This window comes from Pristiophorus japonicus, chromosome 13, assembly GCF_044704955.1.
Source record: "Pristiophorus japonicus isolate sPriJap1 chromosome 13, sPriJap1.hap1, whole genome shotgun sequence".
Taxonomy (NCBI): domain Eukaryota; kingdom Metazoa; phylum Chordata; class Chondrichthyes; family Pristiophoridae; genus Pristiophorus; species Pristiophorus japonicus.
In genome coordinates, this window is record NC_091989.1 from 128,074,001 (window position 1) to 128,093,079 (window position 19,079).

Consider the following 19,079-nt stretch of genomic DNA (forward strand, 5'->3'; position numbering starts at 1 on the left):
TTACATTGTGACAATTGACATAGCAACTTACAATGGTAAATGTTAAGAAATATGTGATAATTTTATGTTTCATAACATTACAATCCAGATTTTGACCCTTAGTTTGTCAGCTTAGTTTTCAAAATATATTCTGAGCAATTTGATTGGATTGCTTTCTTCATTCTCAGATAAGTGCATACGCCCAAATTAATACTTTTCAATCACAATTAATAAATTTGCACATCAGCCAATCAGGTGGAAGATTGTTAAATTTAAGTGGGAGAAATATGGTAAGTATAACACAGAAATGTAGTAAGTGCGACATGGACAGTGTGTTCCATCTGAAGTGTGACAGACATTTGAAATATGGATAGGAAATGTGAGTTGCATGGCCTGTTTATTTGTACATTAGAACATTTATATAAAGAATATATTTATTACAATCTTACTTAATTTGCTTCATACTTTTTTAAAAAAGCAGTTACCATCCATTAACATTTTAATTTAGCTCACATCCCCTAACTATGATAGTCAACTTAACAATGTTTATGAGTATCTTAGATTTTCCATTTTTAGGATTTTACACCAGTTCATATTTAGCACAGGTGTATAGCTTGCATACAGCGATATTAATAGGAATCTATTGGAACAGTTCTACATACTGCTTTGATAGTGTTACATGGTCAGGGTGATGGGACATTAAGCTGGCAGTGGAACACAGGGGCTTCTCTGCCTTTTGTAGATGTATTGAGTTTGCTTATTGCTTTTGTGGTGCCTGAAGTGGATGATGGGTGCACTTCCATCTCCATTCGCCTCTCAGCAGTAGAACGTCTTACACTTTTATCGCATTGCTTGTCTCTTGTTCCACTTTACCTATCCTCTGTTTTAATTACTATTTTGTTTCTTTCACATTTTCCTCTCCCCCTTTTTCTGGTGAACATCAGTGTGAGAAAAAGATCACCACAGTATACTATGATAATACGAACTTTCTCCAGATACATTTCAACCAACTGGTGATCTTCAGGAGCCGCTTTGATTTAATCATGTTTCTGATAGTTTCACATATAATGCACATTAATATATAAATTATAATTACTTCTACAAACACCTTGGGACTTATCTAGACCAGGTTTTCAAGGGCAATGAACGGAATCTAGAATAAATGTGTTGGAAAAACCAAATTCTTGAAGGTTTATCTTTCAAGATTTGAAACACGCAATACCTTAGGATTAAAAAAACAAAACCTAGGAGAACACTGTTATTGTAGTTAAGTCACAATGGATCTTCCTCTCCATCAGTAGTCTATCACTAAAAACACACACTGAGTTTGCACATCGAAGTGTATTATAATCAAAGTATTCATAACTCAAGACTCATCATACTGTATTTTACTTTAACTCATTCTCTGCCAGGACACCAACACTCCTCTCCCCACTGTCACTTCACCACCTTAGCGAATGTCAGGGACGTGGGAAAAGAGAGAACATAAGAACGTAAGAATTAGGAGCAGGAGTAGGCCATATGGCCTTCGAGCCTGCTCAGCCATTCAATAAGATCATGGCTGATCTTCGACCTCAACTCCACTTTCTTGCCCAATCCCCATATCCCTTGATTCCCCTAGAGTCCAAAAATCTATTGATCTCAGCCTTGAATATATAAAAACACATATACGAGGTGACACAGGGGCACCTAGCACATGTCTGATACTGTTATTAAACAGCAAGAAGTGCCCCTAATTTTCAGTGCCACCCATTATTTAAGTGAACGCACACGGGGCAAGAGAATCCGGGATCTTATAATGTGGTGATTGGTCACAGGCAGCAAGCGCTCAGTTCCATTAACGCAGGCATCTCGTCCTGACACTGCAGCAATGGTTCCCTGCAGTTCAGATGTCCTTCATGCTTTTATCTTTACTGCAACTGATTTTGATAAAACTGCCATGTTGCTTTCCCACCCTGTCAGTCAGGAAAATGGGATGGGGAGGACAAAAATAGCTTAAAATATTTATTTTGACAATGATTTCATATTATCAAGGTCTCACTGAAATGTCAAGCCCACGTTTAATGGGCACAATGTTTTGCTATGTAATTAAAAAAATATATTTCCTATAATAAAAATGAGATGCCTGGATACTTTAAGCTATCACCACCTTAGGTCACCACACACACACACACAAACACAAAGCACTACTTCCTGAATCCTGTCTTGCTTCCTGTGCCAACCTTGCTAACTTCTACTGGCTACCCATTCCTTTAACGTATTCAATTCTAAATATTTGGCCTTATTCACAAATGATCATGAGCAATCATACAGTACACAAAGTCAGTGTTAGAATTGCACAATTGAATAAATGTAAGTGGACTCAGCCATAGCTGTTGCTGCTGTTTAGCTTCAGGCAAACTTTTAGTAAAGTTGTTACAGTTCTGTATTTGTTAGTAGACTTTATGATGATTGTGCTTGGCATCCTCTCTAGGGCTACCACTTTCTTCAAACAATCTTTCTCTTTCTCTAATATAAAAACAGAAAATGCTGGCAATACTCAGGAGGTTAGGCAGCATCTGTGGAGAGAGAAGCAGAGTTAACGTTTCATGTCGATGACCTTTCATTAGAACTGGAACAAGTTAGAGATGTAACAGGTTTTAAGCAGGTACAGAGGCAGGGAAAGGTGGGGGAGGGGGTGTGTGTGGAGGAAAGAACAAAAGGGAAGGTCCGTGATAGGGTGGAAGGCAGGAAAGATTAAATGACAAAAGGGATGATGGTGCAGAAGTGGATGGTAATGGGACAAGTAAAGAAACAAAAGATGGATCTAGAAGGGGTGTAAATGGGAATAGCAGAATCATCAGCAACAGCTGCTGTCTGAAGAAATGCAGGCAGTGGTTATGATCTGAAATTGTTGAACTCAATATTGAAGGCTGTAAAGTGCCTAATTGAAGGAGGCGCTGTTCCACAAGCTTACGGTGAGCTTCATTGGAACAGTTTAGGAAGTGGAGGACAGAGAGGTCGGAGTGGGAGTGAGATGGAGAATGAACATTGGCCGGAAGCTCAGGATCACAGTTGCAGACTGAACAGAAGTGTTCCACAAATCAGTCTCCTCAATGTAGAGAAGACCGCATCATGAGAGGCAAATACAGTATACTAAATTGCAAGAAGTACAAGTAAATCGCTGTTTCACCTGGAACGAGTGTTTGGGATCCTGGACATCCCTTTAGCTTTCTCTGTCTGATCATCTTCTGCTTCCTCTGGAAACTCTTCTCATTGCTTCCTTTGGCGATGTCTCATCCGGCCTGGTGCCTTCCCACTGTTTTTTTGGGGAGTAATTACTTCCTTAAGTCTCTATCTTGTTTCGCACCGTGCTTGGTATTCACCTGAAACCTTCCAAGTGCCTTCTTGGTCCAATATCTTATCTCATTATATAATAACGATCCCAAGATGTTATACAGGTACTCACCACTTATGCTCTAAAATCTTTCAAAGAAAGAACTTTCATTCATATAGCCTCTTGCATGACCTGAGGACCTTATAGTGGTTCACAACCAATGAAGTACTTTAGAAATGTAATCACTGTTGTAATGTAGGTAAACAGGGCAGCTAATTTGCACACAAGGTCCCACAATTACATAAATGACCAGATAATCAGTTTTAATTATGCTGGTTGAGCGAGAAACATTAGCCAGGACACCACGAGAACTCCTCTGCCCTTCTTCGAATAACTCCATGGGATATTTACACCTATCTGAGAGGGCTGATGGGATCTCAGTTTAACATCTCACCTGAAAGACGGCACCTCCCACAGTGCAGCACTGGAGTGCCAGCCTAGCTTATATGCTCAAATCGCTGGAGTGTAGTTTGAACCCTGACCTTCTGACTCATCGAGGCGGGAGTGCTACCACGGAGAACAAAGCCTTATTTTGTCCCCACTCAACACCCACATATGCATAATTTTCAGCATGGGTCACTGGACAGATATCAGGGGTAGGAGCCCTGGCTGATTTAACCCCTCTTTAGCTCAGAATGAATGAAGCCAATGGCAATACACCAACTGCTACCCAGTTGAGATCAACTAACGCTGCACAGAACGGAAATTGAATCCAGGGAGGTGATTTTCATATCAGGCCCAAAATAGACATGGTATCATCCCAGATCCTTCCTGATCTATATGGCTCAATATCATATCATTTGCTCAAGAGATAGCATTTTTAACACAACTACAGAATCATTCAAGGTACTGTGTTAGGAATAACTATACAACATAGAGAAAGGACAGAAGGGACGAAGACTGAAAAAGAGACCAATGGACTGAAAGCTAGAGGTTTCTTAAAGAGTGTACCATACACACACAATCCTGTAAATCACCCAACCCACAAATAACCCCCTCTCCACACAAAGGCTCAGGACTTCCATTGTTTTCAGTCCAGCAGCAAAGCAGCTGCTTTGTGTTTCCTGAATCGAAAATGGCACCATAAGATGCATGTGCCAACTTAACTGATGTCACTTGCTGATTGAGTGTTTGGGACACACTTAGCAAATTGTATTACTTTGTTGGTAGTTTACTAGATAGAACATTTCTTTGAACTTTAGTTACTGTTATCATTCATGGATGTACGTAGGAAGATATATAGAAATTCAACTCAGAACTTGCAGGGGAATAAAAACTATATCATGATCTGAGCCCATTGCAAAAAGATCTGTATAATATTTTTTTAATTCATGAGAAATCCTGGAACACAATTTCTACAAAGTTTCTAACATGTTTTCAGCCATTTTTGTCTTTTTGATTACATTTAAATGACAGGTGTGACAGCTTTATACAGGCGATTCCACAATTCCAGTCGGGAGCATGGTTGGAAACAGGACTACAACATCGTTGACCCGTTCTTCAACCAACTTTCTGTGGGTGTGACTCTCACTGGAGACACAGAGTTACCCTTTTTTGTTTTGTAACTTGTATAATAATATTTAACAGTTCTAATTTAGCAATTATGGGCGAAGATGTCGTCTATGCATTGGTGTGGTGAAATCACAAAGTATTACGAAGTAGTTACAGAACAAAAACAAGCCATCTGGCCCAATGGGTCTATGGCGGTGTTTATGCTCCACTCGAGCCTCCTTGCACCTCTCTTCATCGAACCCCTAATGTATCCCTCTATTCTTTTCTCCCTTTTGTGCTTATCTAGTTTCCCATTGAATTCGGTATTCGCCTCAATTATTCCCTGTGGTAGCGAGTTCTACATTCTAAACACTTTCTGGGTAAAGAAGTTTCTCCTGAATTCCTTATTGGATATATTAGTGACTATCTAACATTTAAGGCCCCTAGTTCTGGTCTCGCACGCAAGTGGAAACATCTTCTCTACGTCTACCCTATCAAACCCTTTTATAATCCTGAAGATCTCTATCAGGTCATCCCTCAGCCTTCTCTTTTCTAGAGAAAAGAGCCCCAGCCTGTTCAATCTTTCCTGATATGTATAACCTCTCAATTCTGCCATCATCCTCGTGTATCTTTTTTGCACCTCCTCCAGTGCCTCTATATCCTTTTTATAACACGGAGACCAGAACTGGGTTGCTGGGTCAAAATCCTGGAACTCCCTCCCTAAAAGCATTACGGGAGTACCTTCACCATACGGACTGCAGCGGTTCACCACCACCATCTCAAGGGCACTTAGGAATGGGCAATAAATGTTTGACTTGCCAGCGACGCCCACATCCCAGGAACAAATTAAAAAAATAACCGTTCGCAGTACTCCAGGTGTGGTCTATCCAAGGTTCTATACAAGTTTAACATAACTACTCTGCTTTTCAATTCTATCCCTCTAAAAATGAACCCCAATGCTTTGTTTGCTTTTTTATGGCCTTATTAACCTGCGTTATTACTTTTAATATGTGTACCTGTACCGTCAGATCCCTCTGTTCCTCTATCCCATTTGGACACTTATTTCCCAAGGAATATGTAGCCTCCTTATGCTTCTGACCAAAATGTATTACTTCGCGCTTATCTAAATAGAAGTTAATTTTCCAATTTCACGCCCATTCTGCAAGTTTATTAATGTCTTCCTGTATTTTGTCGCAGTTCTCCTCTGTATTTACTCTGAATTTGGTGTCTTCCGCAAATTTTGAAATTGTATTTCCGATTCCTCAGTCCAAATCGTTTATATAAATGGTGAACAACACTGGTCTCAATACCGATCCTTGCAAAACACCACTTCCCACCAATCCAAATAACTACCTTTAATCCCTATTCCTTGTTTTCCATTTTGTGGCCAGCTTGCTATCATATTCGTCCCATCACTCCACATGTTCTGATCTTAGTCGTAAATTCATTCTTGATAAACATGTTTAGAATTTTGCTACCCAGTGCACAGATTCCTTGTATTGCTTGTATTGTTAGTCAGATTTTGTTGTGCTCTATATATTTTGCTTCATTCTGGAGTTGCTGCATTCCTTCCAGAAATTCAGTCAAAGTACTGCATCTTCACATTCACTTCCTCCCCAGGGATTGGGCAGGACTCTAGTTAATCAACATCATGTTTCTAGGAGGCATACCTGAAATTTGGCAATGTGCACTCTCACCAGAAAAACTGTCTTGTGCTCCCTTCCCTGTAGATTGTGCCCATTTTCGATGCAGAGGCATTTCTGGCCATTGAATCCCACCCCATAATTAACTTCATCCTCTGAAATGTACAATTACTACAGCTAACACATCGGCCCCAGCTGGCTCTTACCTCATTTAAATCCATACAGCATTTCCTTCAGGGAGTTCTGACTTTGCCTTTCACTCGTGGCCCAGAAAGACATTAACAGGTTCTTGGACTCATGTGGATTAAACAAATTCAGGAATCAATCCATCTACATTTCTCTCTGTATATACAGATGCATCATTTGGTTCAGGATAAAACTAATGTAGAGTTCACCTAATTCCTATTTGTGTAGAGCTATTCTTAACCAATAACCAAATAGACAAGTCATCTCTTTATATCAAACTTTTATTACAGTGACAATGTTGATTACAGAAAGTTGAAATCCGGTTAGACTGGGTTATCTCAGCTGAGGAGTTGGAAATAGATTTGGAACTCAGCTCCTACCATCTTCCTCTGTAACAAATCCAAAAACATGTAATTATGAATAATTCATAGCACGCAGACCTCATCCATGTTGGAAGTATACAGTTTAGAAATGACCTCAGATGACTGGAAAGAGGGTGGCAGCAGAGGAACAGAGCTACATTTCTTCTGGAGCTGTCTCAAACTGCAGACTTTGTATTGAGTGGTTCTCATCACTTTTCACCAGATCATTGGAATTGCAATGTCCAGTGACCAAACAACAGCAACTTTCATTAAAGAGCACCTTAAAGTAGAAAAATGTGTGCCAAGGTGCTTCATAGACTGTTTTTTCCTTCAATTCCCATTTGAACAGATGCAACGTCCCGTTACCAAAAGATTCGCACAGGATATATTAACCATGCCTTGTTGATGCAATCCTTTAGCATTCCAAGGGACTTGCCCAATATCTTCACTTTATATGAGATACGTAGAAATTACAAAAACAATACTCATTAATTACATATTTCTGACGAAAGCTCGACACAAAACGTTAACTCTGTTTCCCTCTCCACAGATATGGCCTGACCTGCTGAGTATTTCCAGCATTTTCTGTTTCTATTTCAGATTTCTAGCATCTGCAGTATTTTGCTTTTGTGTTCTCATTAATTACATCAGGAATTATGAGCAGGAATTCTTTGTCAAAATTTGAACTACTCAATTCATTTCTTTTGAAACTATCAGTAAAATAGGGGTATCATCAGCCCACAAAGTAGTAACAATTGCATACAAGATGGACATTTGGCCTAGTTCAGGGTTTTGAATTGCAGCATATTACAATGTGTAAATACTCTGGACTGCTTTCTGTACTATAAATAATTGTCATCCTTTTGACATCTGGACCAGGACAATTGACCCAACATTAACAGTACTGATATGTATTGGAACTATGCCTAACACCCTGCCCAACCATTTATTTATCTCAATCTAGAAACATAGAAAAATAGGTGCAGGAGCAAGCCATTCGGCCCTTCGAGCCTGCACCACCATTCAATAAGATCATGGCTGATCATTCACCTCAGTACCCCTTTCCTGCTTTCTCTCCATACCCCTTGATCCCTTTAGCTGTAAGGACCATATCTAACTCCCTCTTGAATATATCCAATGAACTGGCATCAACAACTCTCCTAAATAGCTTACCCCTTATCCTTAGACTGTGTCCCCTGGTTCTGGACTTCCCCAACATCGGGAACATTCTTCCTATATCTAACCTGTCCAGTCCCGTCAGAATTTTATATGTTTCTATGAGATCCCCTTTCATCCTTCTAAACTCCAGTGAATACAGGCCCAGTTGATCCAGTCTCTCCTCATATGTCAGTCTTGCCATCCCGGGAATCAGTCTGGTGAACCTTCGCTGCACTCCCTCAATAGCAAGAACGTCCTTCCTCAGATTAGGAGACCAAAACTGAACACAATATTCCAGGTGAGGCCTCACCAAGGCCCTGTACAACTGCAGTAAGACCTCCCTGCTCCTAGACTCAGATTCCCTAGCTAAGAAGGCCAACATGCCATTTGCCTTCGTCACCGCCTGCTGTACCTGCATGCCAACTTTCAATGACTGATGAACCATGACACCCAGGTCTCGTTGCACCTCCCCTTTTCCTAATCTGCCGCCATTCAGATAATATTCTGCCTTTGTGTTTTTGCCCCCAAAATGGATAACCTCACATTTATCCACATTATACTGCATATGCCTTGCATTTGCCCACTCACCTAACCTGTCCAAGTCACCCTGCAGCCTCTTAGCATCCTCCTCACAGCTCACACCACCACCTAGCTTAGTGTCATCTGCAAACTTGGAGATATTACACTCAATTCCTTCATCCAAATCATTGATGTATATTGTAAATAGCTGGGGTCCCAGCACTGAACCTTGCGGCACCCCACTAGTCACTGCCTGCCATTCTGAAAAGGACTCATTAATCCCGATTCTCTGCTTCCTATCTGCCAATCAGTTCTCTATCCATGTCAGTACATTACCCCCAATACCATGCGCTTTAATTTTGCACACCAATCTCTTGTGTGGGACCTTGTCAAAAGCCTTTTGAATGTCCAAATACACCACATCCACTGGTTCTCCCTTGTCCACTCTACTAGTTACATCCTCAAAAAATTCTAGAAGATTTGTCAAACATGATTTCCCCTTTATAAATCCATGCTGACTTGGACCGATCCTGTCACTGCTTTCCAAATGCGCTGCCATTTCATCTTTAATAATTTATTCCAACATTTTCCCTACTACTGATGTCAGGCTAACCGGTATATAATTACCCGTTTTCTCTCCCTCCTTTTTTAAAAAGTGGTGTTACATTAGCTACCCTCCAGTCCATAGGAACTGATCCAGAGTCGATAAGATGGTTGGAAAATGATTACCAATGCATCCACTATTTCCAGGGCTACTTTCTTAAGTACTCTGGGATGCAGACTATCAGGCCCCGGGGATTTTATCGGCCTTCAATCCCATCAATTTCCCCAACACAAGTTCCCGCCTAATAAGGATTTCCTTCAGTTGCTCCTTCTCACTAGACCCTCGGTCCCCTATTATTTCCGGAAGGTTATTTGTGTCTTCCTTCGTGAAGACAGAACCAAAGTATTTGTTCAACTGGTCTGCCATTTCTTTGTTTCCCATTATAAATTCACCTTAATCTGACTGCAAAGGACCTACGTTTGTCTTCACTAATCTTTTTCTCTTCACATATCTATAGAAGCTTTTGCAGTCAGTTTTTATGTTCCCAGCAAGCTTCCTCTCATACTCTATTTTCCCCCTCATAATTAAACACTTTATCCTCCTCTGCTGTATTCTAAATTTCTCCCAGTTCTCAGGTTTGATGCTTTTCTGGACAATTTATATGCCTCTTCCTTGGATTTAACACTATCCTTAATTTCCCTTGTTAGCTACGGTTGAGCCACCTTCTCCGTTTTATTTTTACTCCAGACAGGGATGTATAATTGTTGAAGTGCATCCATGTGATCTTTAAATGTTTGCTATTGCCTATCCACCGTCAACCCTTTAAGTATCATTCGCCAGTCTATTCTAGCCAATTCACGTCTCATACCATCGAAGTTACCTTTCCTCAAGTTCAGGACCCTAGTCTCTGAATTAACTGTGTCACTCTCCATCTTAATAAAGAATTCTACCATATTATGGTCACTCTTCCCCAAGGCGCCTCGCACAACAAGATTGTTAATTAGTCCGTCACCCTGTCTAAGATGGTCAGCCCTCTAGTTGGTTCCTCGACATATTGGTCTCGAAAACCATCCCTAATACACTCCAGGAAATCCTCCTCTACCGTATTGCTACCAGTTTGATTGCTACCAGTTTGATATGTAGATTAAAGTCGCCCATGATAACTGCTGTATCTTTATTGCCCGCATCCCTAATTTCTTGTTTGATGCTGCCCCAACCTCACTACTACTTCTATTACAATCTCCAACAAACACAATTCAAAAATAAAATCGTATTTAATAACGGAAGCTTGAGGAACAGCACCTCATCTTTCGATTAGGCACTTTACAACCTTCTGGACTCAACATCGAATTCAACAATTTCAGAACCACTTCTCCATTTTTTTCTAGAGGGCAGGTTCTTGTAAGGATTCTACATTTACAGCTCCTCTAGACCCATCTTTTGTTTCTTTACTTGTGCCATAACCATCCATTTTGTATTGCACCATCATCCCTTTAATATAAACAGAAAATGCTGAAAGTACTCAGAATCTGTGGAGAGACAAACAGAGTTAATGTTTCAGGCCGGTGACCCTTTGTCAGAACGGGAAAATGTTAGCTGTTTTGTCATTTCATCACTCCTGCCTTCCACCCTATCACAGACCTACCCTTTTGTTCTTTCCTCCCCTTCCTCCTTTCCCTGCCTTTGTACATCTGTAACATTTTCCAGATCTGATGAAAGGTCATTGACCTGAAACATTGGGGGAAAAATTGCGGGCGAAGGCTTCCTTCGTACAAACGCCTCCTACCCGAAGAAAAACTACAAAAGTACCTGGTGGTCCCGGAGGATTCCGGTCGGAGGCCTAGATTCGCTGCGCAGTGCAGGTGGAGATGTCTTTCATGTACGTATATGCTGGAGTCACATGGGCCTGGACCACCAATCACTCTGCAATATTCTCATTGATAAAAATGGGAACTCCGTTTGTACGAGTTCCCATTACTATCAATGAGTAAAACCCCTAAATACACCGAAACACATAATAAATAAAACATCTCATATATTTAAAATTAATAGAAATTAAATGTAATTGAATGTTTTAGGAAAAAATATATATTTTTTGGAAATTACTTTTAGTGTGTCTTAATAGGGTTAAAAATAAACTTGCCTTAATAGACAGGATTTTTAATATAAAAATGAGTGTTTAGATTTAATTTTTATATGTTTTTAAAGTGTTGGTACCAGGCGTAAAAGTTTGAAGGACATTCGCTGGGCAAGAGTTTGGCAAATAGCCCAATCTCTCCCGCACGGATGTCCTTCTCCCGGGGATGCGGAAGATCTGTACGGAAAAATCTTGACAGCTCGGAAAAGTCGTTTTTTGGTGCAAGGCCTCGCCGGGTCCGTATGCACTTGTAATGGTAGCGGCGCTACGGCTGGGCAAAAAGTCACCCCATTATTTTTTTTAAATGCTAATCATTTTATGTTAAAAAAATTATCAAAATCAGGCATCAGATGAAGGTATATGACAAAAATTCTCATATTAATTTGGCAATGTAATTCACCAAAACATTTGAAGTTCAGCATAATGAATGAGACACTTCCAGATGCTTTGAATAAAAGTCCTGAGAATAGCTGCAGAATTTAAACAAGCAGTGTGGAACCACTATCAGGTAAGATCTTTTTTTTATATAAAGAGCAATGCTTAGGAAATTAAGTCCCATTATGCACTTAAATTGGAGCAGTTATTCAATGAGCACAGGAACAGCAATTATAAAAGCGACATTCAAAGGTATTTATGTACGTTGATGATATCGCTTTATATAGGAACCATCTTCTGTGGTATTGAGAAGGTACTTCAAACATCAGTAGTTAACTGGCTAGACAATCGTTACTCAACAGCAATCATTAACAGGTTTATTCTATACAATTTCATCCCCCACCACCACCATTTGCTACATGTCTCAGTGTGATTGGAGGAGCAATTGGACACAACATGAAGAATCCAACCCATTCAAACTGGACAGCCTGTCAATATAATAAAAAAAAAGGCCAATGCAGTTATTGATGTTCTGCTGCAGGCTGCCACCAGCACATTTACTAAGTACTACATCATAACAAAGTCTACTAAGGATATCTAGAGGTCAAAGGTCATTACTACACCAATTCAACCAGAAAATATTGTGACAAATTATTTAAACATTTTTGTTTTGATAATTCCTTGGCCAATTTCATAGTTTCCAAGTTCATTGGAGGGGGGGGAATAGAGAATGAAAAACGGTTAAATGCTGAGTGGAGGTGAGGTACAGGATCTTCAGAAGCTGGATGATTCTGTGTTATTTTCAAACCATTCGGGCCAAAGTTGCCCCTTTTTTAAAGAGCCATTACCTCCTCAAAGAGGCGGCAACGGTGCGGAAAGCAATCACCGCTCGGTCGGCGCAGAAAGGCCGACATTTTTTAAATTGCCCTCCTTTATTTTTGGAGCAGTTATGGGACCGCCACGGCCGTCTTCCCGCCTTGCCGGCATGCACTGACCCCTTACCGACCGGCGGCAATCCCCTTTCCACCCCGCGTGGGAGATTGCCCCGCGGGAAATTGCCCCTCTGCCACTAACGAGCACGAGCAACGGTGTTGTGGGAACCCCGCCATCTTCAAGTCACATACCATCATGACTTGGACATAACGGAGTCCAAATTCTGGAGTTCCTGCCTATCACCATCATGGGAGCACTATCACTGCAAAGGCTGCAGCAGTTCAAGAGGAACACTATCAGTTTCTCAGAACAACTGAAGATGGACATTAAATGTGGCCTTACCAACATCACCTAAATCCCATAAGCAAATAAAAAAAATAATTCAAAAACTTCATATAAAATGATGAGATTTGCAGATTATTCAACGAGGAAAGTTTAGTTAGATGAAGTAACCAAAGAATTATAGAAGGACCAAGACAAAATGTATAAATGGGCAGTACTATGGCAGATGAAACTAAATACTGAACGCTCCTCTCAGGGAGGTATTACCTAACTGGTGTCTTGGTCAGGATAGAATAATTAATAGTTCAAGCTGGGAAGTATCAGGTCTTGCCAGATATTGCATTTCTTGCTTCTTGGGCTAGTGGCACATCCAGAGAAGGAAAAGAGGTTAGAATGGTTTCCTGAGCAGTGGAGCTCCTGGTAGTAGAAGAAGTGACACAAGGGTTTCATGATACAGTTAGAAGACAATTAATGGTCATAGTTGTAGGCCGTAGGGTACAAAAGGCAGAGAAGTGAAATATCATGACTGGCACATATCCTCCTCCTTCCCAACTCCAACTGGTCGCTTCTCGGCCTTTTGGCTAAGATCAAGTGTAGTATCTGTTCTTATCAGTCGGCCTTTTGGCTAAGATCATGCGTAACTGACCTGACAGGGGAGTAACCATGACCCCAAAGTGGTTCTCCCTGGATCAGGAAGGTGGTTCTCCTATGCTTTTTGGAAATAGGAGGTGGGTGGGATGGCTTGACCCATCCACCTCCACGGAGGTGTGTGGGGGGCCTGACCCATCCACCTCCATGGCACGAACCTGGTATTGCAGTACTTCCAGGAACGGTGCAGTGGCTCTAGGCCTTTTGGCTAAGAGCATTGGCGCAGAGTGATCCTTGATATGTGCAAGGTGACCTCTGGCATTTGTGATTTGACAAAGAATTGGAAAGATTGGCTACGAATTTAAAAAAAAATAAAATAAATTGCCTCTGCTGGACGCCGTGTCCGCCCTTAAAGGGGAGTGCGCACTGCCCCGGCTGCAAAAAAAAGCAACACTGCAATTATCACTCAAATCTCTGCCCCAATAAAAAAAAATTTAAATCGATAGGTGCGCCCCGTTTTGGGCGGAAAGCAATTTCGACCCCTTCCTTTCTTCTTTTAAATATCACTGTGCCCACTTTTTATTAGTTTATAGCAGCATAGGCTACTTATTCCCAAATTCATACAGGAATGAAAATTGATTTTTTAATGGGTTATTTTTATGCCACTGTGAGTTCGAATTACTGTAATATAAACTCAAGGTAGTCTCCAAAAAATGTACAAGTATCAGTGTCTACGGGCTGGGTTTTACAAACCACGGTAGGTCCGTGGCAGGCGAGGACGGTGACAGGTCCCGACTCCGCTGCTGTCTCTATCCCGGCCTCTGAAATGAATTTCCCGTGATTGGACTTGTTAAGCCCACCCAATGTGTTTACCAGCCAACTAAAAGGAAGCGGATCTGATGACGTAAGTTGATGACACGTCATCAGCCGGTTTCCTTAAAGGGACGATTGGCAACTTTCTTTTGAGGTGCTGAAAATACTGATGCGCACTGCACGGAGGTGACCGGCTGCACCCAGGTTCTTCCCCAACTCCCTCCATATTCTAATGCAGTGAGTCACATCGCACAGGGAGGTTCTCTTCACTTCCAATGCGGGGAAGAGACCTCCCCAGTCTTGTTGCACATTGCACAGGAGTGCACAAGCAGGGATGTTATCAGGAGGAGCTGGCTGCAGTGGCACAAATCTTTCAATGATGCCAGTAAATCACGAAAGGTTACTGCAAAGCCACACTCAAACTCATCCTGCTGTGCCACTCATCACATCCCCATCACTCTGCCTTCCCTACCCTACTCCTGCACATTCTTACTCACACCAACTTACCTTGCACCTCCAAGCATCCCTCTCTATCTACATTATCACATCCCCATCTCACTAGCCATCATCCTTGTCCTATCATGCCAACTAACAACACACAAGGGTAGGCACTTGGGTCTTTTATCCAACGTTCATGTAAAGTTTCTGTTATGTGGTGTCAAACATTGAAACCTTTATTTTCAACACTTTGTGTTCTTGGACAGATTTGTGTACACCTTTGGAAGTGGCTTAGTGAGTTGCAGTGAATAGTGATGAGTGTGAAAGGAATGGCTTGGGCATTGTAGAGATGCTTTATGGTGTTGGTGTGGGGTGATACCAACATGGCACATCATGTGACATACAGGGTGTACAGCGTCAAGTGAGTAAATGTAGCCATGGTGAGGCCATCCCTGGCAGCAATGTGGTTGGAAGCTGATGCCCTGTTTCCTGTGCAGCATCAATTGATTGCGGAGAAGGGTGGTTATGCTGGTGTGCCTGGTGATACTGGTGTTGGGCTGATCATGGTGGGATTCTGAGAGCCAAGGTGAGAGAATTTAAAGGGCACCCATGCTGATGGAATAGATATTGGTGAAGTAGAGATAACAGAAGCGATCTGGCAATGGTGGGAGAGGTAATGAGGTCAGATTGGATGAAGACTTGTGTAAAGACTTGCAGCATGGTGAATCTGCAGTGGATATGCTGTTTAGAGAAGCTAGTCGTTAATCAGCATTTCTCAATCAGCTGGAAGCTTTGACTTGACATTTGAAGCTGTCAACACATCAGCTGATTCAATGTCCACTGACTTCCCACCACAGCTTCACAAGACGAGGTCTAGGCACAGCAGGAAACCGGCGGGTGACATGTCAAATCCAAAAAGCTGCGAAAAAAACATTAATAAGTGGCTGCAGACAAGCCACTAATTATTTTAATTGCCTCTCCCGCCACTGGGTGTCGGGTCTGCTCAACGCCGAATGACCCGACATTCGGTAAATAAAGGCGCGTGGCGGCAGGTTCACAGCAGGGTCCCGACTCGCTGGGGAAAAAAACACTTTACCACCCGGCCCATCATCCATCGTGCCCACTGACCCCCCGCAAAATCCAGCCCCACTATCAGACAAGCAACTCTATTGTTGTCTTCACTGAATCTGTTGATAAATATTGGTGCCATTAATAAATAAATTGGATAAGATTGTTCTCGAACAGAAAATATCAAAACATTCATTTGGAGTTTACAGTTCACTGATTTTGGCATCAAATTGATGTCTGGTCAGAAGCCAGAAGTCTCCTGTTTATACCGTCTAGCGCTTGCCCCGCCCAGCGCATCGCGATGGCAGTGTGGCTCTTATCACCAAATCACAGCTTAGCCTGGCCCCTTACTCCTCTGGCACTTTCTCCTCCTTTGGGCATCTCACCTTATTTCACCCCTCGTTTAAAATCTCGTTCTATACCGTCCACCAAAGCACCATAAAAATGTTCTCAGCGAGTTATCTTCTCTGCTTTCCTCCCTCGGCCTCTGCGACGAGCGATTTCTCACCCTTGGTGATTTCAAACTCCATCTCAATTCATCATGCTCTCTCTCCTGAGTTCACTGCCCTCCTATTCTACCTTAATCTCCTCCTCCATGTAAACTCCCCAACCCATATTCACGGCCACTGCCTTGCCATCTCATTTGGCCTCACTACTCCTATCGTATCAATCACATATAAGGCCATCTCTGACCACTTCCTTGTATTGCTCTCCATCCACATCCCCCTTCCCCCAACATTGTTTCCTTCTGTGCGCGCCCCCACCCCCGGAAAAGCACTTTCAAAATCCCAACTGTCTATCCTTTGCTCTCCATTCACCATGACATTTCTGCAGCTACCGATCTGCTGAACCACACTCTCACCATCACCTTTGATGCCCTATTCCCCATTAAAACCATTACTCTCTCTCACCTTGGCTGTTCCCCCTGGTACGGCTCTCAGCTCTGCTTCTTGAAGTCGATGGACGCAGACTTGAACGGATATGATGGACAACTGGTTTAGCCATTCACTGCTAGATTTGGCTGGACCACATAAAGCACTATCGGGTCCTGCTCTCGTCTGCTAAAACCTCTCACTATTCCAGGATAATTCTGGAATGCAAAGATAATTCCCGGCTTCTTTTCTCCACTGCAAATTATCTTCTTTAATCTCTTTCACCTATCTCCTCCACCCTTACCTCCAACAAGTGTGAGGAGCTCATGGATTTCTTTGTCGCTAAGGTTGTTATCATTCGATTAGATGCCTCTGCCACTTCTCTTCCTTCCCTTAGCCCACTTGGCCGAAATTCCTCTAAGGTCCCATTCACCCATCACCCCTGTGCTCGCTGATCTACATTGGCTCCCAGTTAAACAAGGCCTTGGCTTTAAACATCTCATCCAGGTTTCAAATCCATCAATATCTCTGTAATCTCTTCCAGCCTCACAACCCCCCTGCCCCTGCTCCCCCCCCGCCCCAAACGGAGATATCTGTGTTCCTCTAATTCTGGCCTCTTGAGCATCCCTAATTTTAATTGTTCAACCACTGGTGGCCGTGCTTTCAGCTGCTAAACTCCTAAGCTCTGGAATTCCCTCCCTAAACCTCTCTGCATCTCTTTCTTCCTTTAAGGCACTGCTTAAAACCTACCTCTTTGACCAATCTTTTGGTCACCTGCCCTAAGCTCTCCTTATGTGGCTCGGTGTCAAATCTTGTTTTAAAACGCTCCTGTGAAGCGACTTGGGACGATTTACTACGTTAAAGGTGCTATATAGATGCAAGTTGTTGTTGTTTGCTCCACTGAACTATTCTGGAAAGAAAAAAACAATGCGGAGTATAGGGAATCACTGAGCTCCACTCCTTTTTTTTTGAATGTACTGACTTTTGCTGAGGTACTGTTCTACAGGTGCTAGAAGTACCTCACATGGCTAATCTTCCAGTGTGAGTCTAGATGATCAGAGTCAGAGGCTTATTCAACCTGGAGGGCATCCTAGGCAAACTTGACCCTGTCATTAGCCAATAGTGACCAACATGCACTGGCCTGTAAAAGGCAATGGGTAATGATCATAGATAGGACTCTTGGTGATTTTTCCTCAGAGCAATGCCAACTGTAGTACCCAACTGCTCTGTAGTTGCAATCACGAACTAAGTACAGGGTGGGGAAAGAACGTGGGACCTTCTAGTCAATATAGCCTGGCACCAGATCATTTGGTGTTTTTATCTCACTAAGACAATGGGGCAACGTCCACTCTAAATGTAAATTATATTTGAATGGGTGCCAGTTGCTTTTCAGTATTTCACCCCAACAACCATTGTCAATGAGTGGACTTTAACAGTAAGTGGTGGCAAAATATTCGATCATGGGAGCATTAGACCCTGTCCTTACCCTACATCCGCTTGCGTATTCCCTGTAGGAGTCACCACCGGATTGTGACCAGGAGCGGGAACCATGTTGATTTTCCCAGCCTAATAGGCCATGATTAACAATAGTGTACCCCTTTAACCACAATGAACAATGAGGTCAAATGCATCACCCAAATCACTGTACCAGCTAACATCAGCTAATTCAGTGACTTCCTTATTTATAATATCAAGTGATTTAATGCTTTGGTTAATGCAAATATGCTTATTATGTTGTAATTGTGAAGAAGTGCTTTTTAAATGCAACACTGTTGAACTTCAAAAGAAACCCAAAACCTCTGCTAGAATGTTGAATAATTTGCTTCCATTTTATATCGACACTGACATAAGGCTGCTTGAGTGATGGTTTGAAACGCACAGCAGGTCAGGCAGTATCTACTGTGAGAACAAATAAGTTAACGTTTCAGGCATACAGCCCTTCATCAGAGAAATCAGCTCTGATGAAGAGCTGCACACATGAAATGTTAACATATCTGTTCTCTCCACAGTTGCTGACTGACCAGCTGTGTTTCCAGCATTTTCTGTGTTTGTTTCAGATATCCAGCATTTGCAGTTTTTAAAATTTTATTTGAGTGATAGTTTGGTTTGATGACAACAATCTCAAAGGTCTAATTGCACAGGACGACATTCATTAGTCATTATTTACTTTTGTCCTTAAAATGAAGATGAACAGGCACAGGCATACAAGCAGATGCAGAGGTTTCATTCATTTCTGGAGGTATTTTATTCAAACATAAGTAAGTTTGTTCCAGTAAATGACTTAAAGACAACGCACAGCTATAGCATTTGAAACA

General features: G+C 41.9%; 1 protein-coding gene and 1 pseudogene across 3 annotated transcripts in view; one reads left to right on the top strand and one right to left on the bottom strand.

The window, feature by feature from the left end:
* Positions 1 to 6,938: 6,938 nt before the first annotated feature.
* fto (FTO alpha-ketoglutarate dependent dioxygenase) overlaps positions 6,939 to 19,079 on the bottom strand; it is a 494,305-nt gene continuing 482,164 nt past the window's right edge. For all 3 annotated transcript variants that reach the window (XM_070897991.1, XM_070897993.1, XM_070897992.1), the window contains one exon: positions 6,939 to 7,064. Coding sequence is in view for 1 of the 3 variants with exons in the window: in XM_070897992.1 (XP_070754093.1) it covers positions 7,045 to 7,064 (20 nt within the window). In the remaining 2 variants the exon portion in view is untranslated. The remainder of the gene's footprint in view (positions 7,065 to 19,079) is intronic.
* Positions 13,547 to 13,828, top strand: LOC139279085 (U2 spliceosomal RNA; annotated as a pseudogene).